Source organism: Anarhichas minor, unplaced genomic scaffold, assembly GCF_050575085.1.
Source record: "Anarhichas minor isolate MPS153535 unplaced genomic scaffold, ASM5057508v1 ptg000030l, whole genome shotgun sequence".
Lineage (NCBI taxonomy): Eukaryota > Metazoa > Chordata > Actinopteri > Perciformes > Anarhichadidae > Anarhichas > Anarhichas minor.
Window position 1 is genome coordinate 6,660,475 of NW_027466476.1, and position 8,634 is coordinate 6,669,108.

General features: G+C 43.5%; 1 protein-coding gene across 1 annotated transcript; it reads right to left on the reverse strand.

Annotated features, from left to right (window-relative positions):
- Nucleotides 1-480: 480 nt before the first annotated feature.
- Nucleotides 481-5,434, reverse strand: adora2aa (adenosine A2a receptor a). The gene is made up of 2 exons (XM_076104923.1): nucleotides 3,958-5,434; nucleotides 481-2,595 (listed from the first exon to the last, which is right to left on the reverse strand). Exons 1-2 carry the CDS (start codon nucleotides 4,293-4,295, stop codon nucleotides 1,596-1,598), a joined length of 1,338 nt encoding a protein of 445 aa, XP_075961038.1. The 5' UTR covers nucleotides 4,296-5,434; the 3' UTR covers nucleotides 481-1,595.
- Nucleotides 5,435-8,634: the final 3,200 nt, after the last annotated feature.

The window sequence follows — 8,634 nt, forward strand, 5'->3', positions numbered from 1 at the left end:
GAAAGACCCAGACCCGGCTTCGCTTCTGCCTTCCACCTGCAGTCGGAAGCTCCGGCGGAAGGAGGAGAGCTCAGCATCCGGCAGCAGCTACTGACCAGGAGTAGAGCTTCGCCTCCCTTACCCCGCTAGGAGTCAATACCGACACCCCGCTGCTGGAGACCCGGGCCGTATTGCTGGGCCCAAACCAGGACTGAGTGGAGCAGACCGTCAGACCCTGCTACAGTAAAATGAGAGGTTTTCTAAAAGAACTCTGGTGCTTGTAAAAGCTACCATTTTTGTCCACAGGAACCACCAAAATCAACACAAAATGAAAGTCCCTTGCAGTAACTTTAAAGACAGGACTTTGCCTGCTTGTGATTACAAAGAAGGCAACAGCTGCGCTGGACTGAGGACACATTCATCAGGACAATGAAAACCAGAACTTCTTCCATGAGTTGATCTAAATCTAAAATAATAAAAATAACAATTTCCAGACATTCATCAAATCACAGACGTCACCATTTACATGAATATAATTGAAATAAGTCAAGTCACATTGTCACACTGAGCAAACAAAAATACGAGGTTACATCTCAGCATTGCATTACCAACATTGGGGCCCTTGCCTTTCAACATGTGTGACATGAACCGATCTGTCACTGGTGAAAGTGCTGTTCTGGTTTTTTAAACCAATCAGAACTTGTTCATTTTATGTGTGAACGCACATAAATCTATGCCATGAAGCTGGATTACAATGTGCGAGCAGGGATCAGGCCGAATGTGAAAAATGTTTAAATGAGCGTGAACTTTGCTAAGCAGGTTGGTGACACTGTTTGTGGTCCATGCAGGTCCTCAGGATGGACTGAATCTTAAAATGGTGCACATGATGGTGCAATACTGCATAAGAAATAATCATCTGCCCATTGTGATGCATGTTATAGGAAGAAATCCATCAGAGTGCGTTTATATCCACATTTCACATCCCTGAACATTTTCTAAATGTACCAATAATGTATTAATAAGTATTTTTCTTCAGCCAAAGGCCCATTCAGACCAGGAATATCAGGATGATATTTACATGCATAGTATGGTATATTACTTCAACCTGCAGTTAAACAAGTAGTTTAAAGAGAGTGAGGGTCAATACTGTGACTTCTTTTCCATTTTGGCTAAGCTTTGGTGGGTCATGCAATTTCACTAGTCAAAGAGCATTTGTATTAAAACCCTAAATATTCGTGAGCAAAAGCATTTAGTAATCTTGTTTGTTGAATTTAATGCGGAGCCGTTTGTGATGTGTGAAGTGCCTGCATCTTAAAGATAGACGTGTCAGTCGCTCAGTCGACTCGTGGTCATGAGGGGTGAAGGAACACAACCTCTTTGGGTTACTAGCAGTGCTCTTAGACTTTTAGTCTGGTTTAAATTAACAAGTCATTGTGTTTAAATACTGGAGAGTTTCTCACGGCGAGGAATTTTAAATCATTCGCTGTCCATTATCTGTTTACAGTGCTCCCACTTCCATTGCGGATCAGGACTTTTCCAGATGCTCTGTGAGCCGCTGCTGAGCTGACGTTGGCATGTTACTGCAAGGCTCTTGACTATCAGGGTATGTGCACGCGTCACAACACCTTTGCCATCTCACTATAGCAGCTCTTTGTGTTCTGCTTGTTCAACAGCGAGGTGACCTGGCCGGAGCCGAGGTTCTCTTTGTCCTTGTCCTCCACGACTTCTGTTCCAGCGCAGTCACGCTGCTGCTCCGCGTCCTGCAGACGATGGCCTATGTGGATTTGAGCGTGTCCGAGGGTTTGCAGTGGACAAGGGCCTATTTTAGTACAGTGGGAGATGATGAATGACAGAGGGGGGCGGGATACTGCCACCATGCCGCCCCCTACAGGAGACATGTGAGTTGGACAGCGGTAGGAGCTTTCACAGCTACTGCTGCTGCTGCTTTGTTCAGTGAAAAGGTCAACGCTCAGGCTGTTTAGCTTGAGTCTGATTGAGCTGCGCTTACCGCTGCCGCTCTCCAACAGCTCCTGCTTGCCCAGGATGTGGCGGCGGATGATCTTGCGGAAGGTTTGTCGGAACTCCCGGATGCGGTAGGCGTAGATGAAGGGGTTGACCACAGAGTTGCCGTGGGAAAGAATGATGGCCACATACATGATCCAGGATGGAGGACGCTGACACTGAGGACAGAAGAGGGTGAAGCAGTTGATGATGTGCAACGGCAGCCAGCAGACTGCAAACAGCCCGACAATGATGGCCAGAGACTTGGCAGCCTGGACCTCTTTCTGCAGCGTGGAGCGGGACTTCTCCCCATGGACCGCTTTCACCTCCATCAGCTTGAGCTGGTGGCGAGCGGCCATGAAGATACACAGGTAGATGGCTAACATCAGCAGCAGGGGAATCAGTACGCAGGCAAAGAAGTTGAAGTAGACCATATACTCCATGGACACCACATCCTCAAACAGGCACCCCATCAGGCCAGGCGGGCAGGTGACGTTGGTGCTCCTGGTCAGCTTGTGCCAGCCCATCATGGGGGTCAGACCGATGATGATGGATAAAACCCAGCAAATGGCGATGATGCCTTGAGCCCGCTGACCTGTCACCAAGCTGGTGTACCTGAAGAGGGAGACGATACAAACATCAAGCGTCAGCTCAAACGTCCGCCAAAAACTGCAAAATTGTAATTAATAATCCTTTGTAAACATGTGATGTTCCCCTCGACTTATAATTTGATCAGCTGATTGTTCCTTGGAAGCACTTCTCCTCCCGGAACTAAAAGAGAGGATAAATAAACAAAGTCCTCATAGGAAGTCTATTTTGAGTAAGCCTGTGTGGGAGAGCAGCTGAGATATTTGCCTTGTTTCTATCACATTCTTGAGATGTTAAAGTGCAAAGGTTAAGTCCCCCCCCCCCCCCCCCCCACCACCACCACTCAGGGATGCATCTTTCAGCAGGAGGGAGAACAGGAAGGCTGAGCTCCATGTGGCTCTGACGTTCAGTATTTTTATTATAATGACTCACAACTTGACACCGATCACTGCTGTCAGCATGTCATTAGGTGACTGTCTGGAGACATATCGTCCTTAGATAATTTAAAAGCTAAATCCTAGCTAATGTCTGAAAACGCTGTGTTTTTACAGTGAAATAATAAAGTAAGATTACACGGAGAGTTACAGGGGGGTCCCACTGTCTGTGTAAGCAATTAAAGCACAATTCATTTGAATGCTCCGGGGGGGAGGACACGGCCTCGTGGGAGACGCCATTTCTGGACACACTTATTCAGCCAAGACTTTCTGGTTCAAATGTCACGTCTTTACTGATAAATAGAAAATTGTGAGAGCTCCACTGCCTGGGACTACGAAACAGATTAGACTGAAAATAAAGACAAAGAAAAGACAACAAGTTATGGCATATTTCAAATACCTTCTTTCTGTTAAGAACCATGAAACAATGCAATTTAGGTTGTTTCTTATTTTTCTTACTTTTGATTCAGAGGTTGTGATGCCACTTTCCAATAAGGCGTCATTTCGAAAGGCTTTATAAGTACTTAATAAACCACTCACTAATGCTTGATAAATTACTTATTAAGGAAACTATTCAGGACAGCTTTTCAACTTTTGGGTTTTAAATGCAGTTTTAAATGTTTATAAACCATTCATAAATGCTATCCCTTTCTATGCCCTCTAGTTTGCAGCTGTTACAGTGAATAAGTCATTAATAAGGGTTTTATTCTCCCAAGTCTGTAGTTGCACATGTTAACAAATAGATTTCACTTCAGTACAAGTGAGTGAGGTTTTTTTTCTTAACCTGGAAACTGAAAAGTGGTTCTTATTAACGGCTTATAACTGATCTATAAAGCATGAATAAAACATGTATTAACCATTAACAAAGCCACTACTAAGAACTTATCAACTCTTTATTGTAAAGCCACACATTTCTCCGTGGCTCCTGTATGAGAAGCGACCCCGGGTCACTGACCTGAGCGGTATCTTGATTGCAATGTAGCGGTCCATAGCGATGGCCAGCAGGCTGAAGATGGAGCTCTGTGTGAGAACCAGCACGAAGCAGGCGATGAACAGGCAGCCGTAGAAGTTGGAGCAGAAGCCGGTGCTGATGACGATGGCGAAGGGAATGGCCAGGACGCCAACGGCGATGTCGGCCACCGCCAGCGACACCACGAAGAAGTTGGTGATGGTCTGCAGGTTGCTGTTGAGGCACACGGCCCAGCAGACCAGCACATTGCCCAGCACGGAGAACACAGCAATCAGCAAATCCAGGACGATGTAGCAGGAGGTGGCGACGGGGTCTTTCAGCATGGTGAGACAAAGGGCGAGGTCACTGATGAGGAGGGAGGAAGCCTCGCCTCAACGACCATAGCTGCAGCCTGGCAAACCACCGAGCTCAGCCTCTCACCTCCAATACTTTCACAAACAGCCACCAGACTCTCGAAGCAGCGCCGGCAGCTCCTTCACACCTGCTCAGCTCAAACAGCCGAAAAAAAAGACTCCGGTTTATTGAATTTGAGATGGAGCAGTCATCTCTCTTAACTCCACACTCATCCTCTGCTGTCCTCTTTTCCCCAGGTCCTTCCCCTCAGCGCCTATTTCCCACAGACTTCTCAAGGGGCTGAGATGATGCCAACGACGCACATCGATGGAACGTTATGTCGCTGAAGAGGAGCAGAAGTGAAAAAGAGGAAATGCTTTCACAATAAAGGAAGTGAATTTCAACAGACACACACTTGCATCAGATACGTTTTAGAGCAAATCAGAGGTCATGTAGAATACGGGCATTTTCGTTTTACACAAACCCTACAGCCAATTTTGGATTCTTTTTTTTTACTTTTTATACTTTTTTGAGACCATAAAATAATTCCACCGACACAATGAGCCCTTCACGAAATACTTCAACTTTTAATTTGAAAGATATCGCCAAAAGCTGATTCAAAATGAAGATTTGGAATTTGTTCATAAACCCACGTGAGTCAAAGCGGTCATGTCAGTGTTGTGTGGGGTTGCTGTTGCTCTTGAACCCTGCAGAGGGAGAGCGGTTTGTGTAGACGTCATCAGAGTCAAACGTACTGTTTTGAGTCAGACAGTAAAGACCCAAAAAAGTGTTTCCTCAGTCAACCTCTTACCGTGAACAGTGGTTTCTTCACGAGTGATTTCTGTATTTGTGTGTTTCTTTTTGTGTTGTTTTTTTTATTCTGACCTTCTCTCACTGGTTTTAAATGGGCAGGGCTCCTGTTACAGAAAGGTGATGCTGGTGATGTCACACATCCAACCAACCAATTAGGATTTGGCAACACTTGAATCAGAATGTGCTGACAGCTGTTTGTTTATTTTGGCTACACTGACAGTCAAATCTGATCAAACCTGAAAAAGTCCTGATGAAGCAGGTCAGCTCAATTTGTAAGTGTAAATAATAAATAATAATAAGGGACCTTTACCTTTGATTATTGCATATTTGATTCATAAATATTTGATGCATTGGAGAAATGCTTTCAACATGAAACCACGTGTCCATCATACAGTAAATCAGATGTTTACTGATGTAATGTGAAAGTTTCTCTCAGTTCTACGGAGCGTTTTTACGATTTCCTCTCATAGCTTCTTTCTTGACAAAGTACTTTTGACTCTTATGCTAATGTAGCTCTTCGGGGCATTTTCTAAGTACATTTCTTCTGAGAAATACGGCCCATATCATCTATTCTCAATTTGTGGATCACAAGGTTGTCAGATATCTGTGAGCCTTTGTCCATAAAAGGCTTAACAAACAGAAACCTGCTGTTTTTGTGGAGCTGAATTCCCTCAAGGGAAGGTTTCCTGAGGTTGAGTTGAGGTTTTCGGGGATTACAGCTGTGGTGGAACACAGAGGTCTTTGCTCTCTGAGTCAGGGTTTTCCCTTTGGGTTGGACGAGATGTTTTTATCAATACCAAAGACTTTGTTATTTCAAAGTTGATAGCTATCAGTAGGTTTTTTTGTTCATTCTATTTGACTTACAAATAAGGTTTTAGTTGGTCTCTGTCCTCTGAGCCCTGGGTATTCATTTGTCTTGATGTCGGAGACGTGAGGTGTTATATTGCAATGTATTATAATGTTTAATGCAAACTGCGGTTTGTCCAACACAGAAATCCCAGAGGACAGGGATGGAAATAATGAATCACTGAAAGATACGGCAGTGACTCTCCCATGCAAGCGATGCATAATAACGAGCAGTCATGAGATTGAATTATTTATATTTATTATGAAACAAGGGACAGTGAGGAATTTCTTGAATGAATTTTGCTCAGAAATTATTTAATTTAAAAATTATCTTTGTATTCAGATTGAAATGTTTTGTCCAATTGGTAAGTGAATTAAGGATTAAAATGGCATTTACTCAATTTGCCCCAAACCCTGCCACAGCATCATCACCAAGAAAACAACAAATCCCCTCATCACACATCGTACTCGTCCTGCAGTGGAAGCACAGGAGGAACAAACATCAGAGCGCTCAGCTTCCTGGTAACAGTCACTGTACGCTGCTGACGGACGCTCTAAGTGACAACATGGCTGCTGGCAGAGTGAGTCCTCCAAGAGCAGCTTTGTTGACAAGACTGAAGTGTGCACCAGCTAAACACTGAGACATGTTATTGAGAATAACATTACATATCGTGAAGGACGGTTTCATATTTTTGGAATCTGATGTTTTATGAGGTTATTTTCACCTGATAGACTTACCAAGACATCTTAATGTGAGTAGTATTAGACCTCATCTACTGACTTAAATAATTGATTGACTTCATTTAGACATGGTGTATTTAAACTTGCCATAACCTGACTTTGTAATTTAATCAATTTTTTTCGGTAAATTTACTTTAGGCTTGAACATGAAAACACAGTTGATTATCAGACTGTTTAACCAACCAGGCTGCCCCAGGCTCCAGAGCCTCAAAAGCCCCGGGTTCATTACGTGTCAATCTATTTCTGAACAAATAAGAAATGAATGAGGAACTAACTGCAAGTGAACCATAAGTTAATCAGTATCTGATAATCCATTTTCAAAGAGTAGCTAATGATTAGTTAATTGAGAAACAAGTGAGGAACGACTTCATAGCATACATGTAATTTATGAATCATTGATAAATACTTCCCTCATGGAGGACTATATAGTAGATAACGATGAGTCACTATAGAACAGATTGAGAGATTCATTACTAAATGAGTACTAAACAGTACTAAATTAAAAATTCAGAGCATCAGTATAGAATCAAACACGTGACGTCACCTGGTTTGTGGACTACAGTTTTGAAGCCTCAAGTTCGGCATTTTGGCCGTCAGCATCTTGATTTTTGCAACCAGAAGTGACGCGAGAGGGTGGAGCTAAGTACAAGCGAACGCTGAATAAGACATTTTTAGGCAACCAAAGTGTTACAATTAACTTTCATGACGTTAAAAGGCACTATGAAAGGGTTAAAGCTGTAAGACTAAAACACGGACAACTCCCAGACCAGACATCGCAGTGGTAGCGACCTGTCAATCACAAGACAGCCACGCCCTAAAGCATACCCTGCTTTATCATTTATTACACTCTAAATGGGACCATGATTTACTAAATGAACATGACAATGTTTACTAACTATACACTTTTATGCAATCGGACTTCTTTTTGCAACCAGAGGTGTCGCCCTGATGGCCATTAGAAAGAATGCAAGTTTAAGGCACTTCAGCGCTGGCTTTACTTTTCTGACCTGGAGGTTGCCGCGTTGCTGTAACTCCAGCTTCTCTGTGCTTTGTTTACACAGGCGGGCCGGCCACACATGCTTTCGCTCTATGCAGTGCGTAGTAGGGTGATCGAGCGTTTGCGGTATACTGGCACCTCAGCTCTGGAACAGTCTTCCAGTTAGTATCCGATCTGCTGACACTGTTTCCATTTTTAAATCCCGTCTTAAGACACATTTTTACCGACTTGCCTTTTCCCCTGACAATTCATTTTATATATTTATTTATTCATTTATTTTTAGATATAGCTCTGTTGTGCAACCACTTGATTTTAAGGTTATTTTTGACAGTTTCACCTGTCCTACCCTATATGCTTTGGGATGATTCATCTGTAAACGTATTTTATACGGTCTTTAAAGTGTGTGCTTTCATTTTGCTGTCGTTATTTCTTGATATTTTGTATTGGTATCGATCTGTTGTCTATGGAAAGCACTTTGTGCTCCCAGCCAGAAAGTGCTATACAAATAAAATGATCATTATTATTACTACTTGACCGGCTAGCTAATCACCGCCACTCTGCACTTGGCTCATGCAGCGGTTACAGCTGAAAACGCCATCAGGCTCCCCTCTCAGGTAAACACTAGTCAGCACTGTTGTTTGCACTTTTAGCACAGTTAGCTTCTAGCCGCCGGCTCAGGCTATTAAGGGAGTGTTTACTAGGGGCCCCAACATCAAACCTTAGGCCCAGGACCCCAAACAGCTTGATCCGGCCATGATAGGACACTGGGCGAGGGCCTTTACAGGAATGCAGTGGGGAAACTCACTGCAATGAATTCTCTTCAGGTTAAGTGCTTGTTTTTGTTCCCACATGTGGGGAAACCAAACACCCACATCACCTTGTTTCAACACATGCTGTCTGATGATTTACACGCAGCTCCCGTTAGTCTGCAC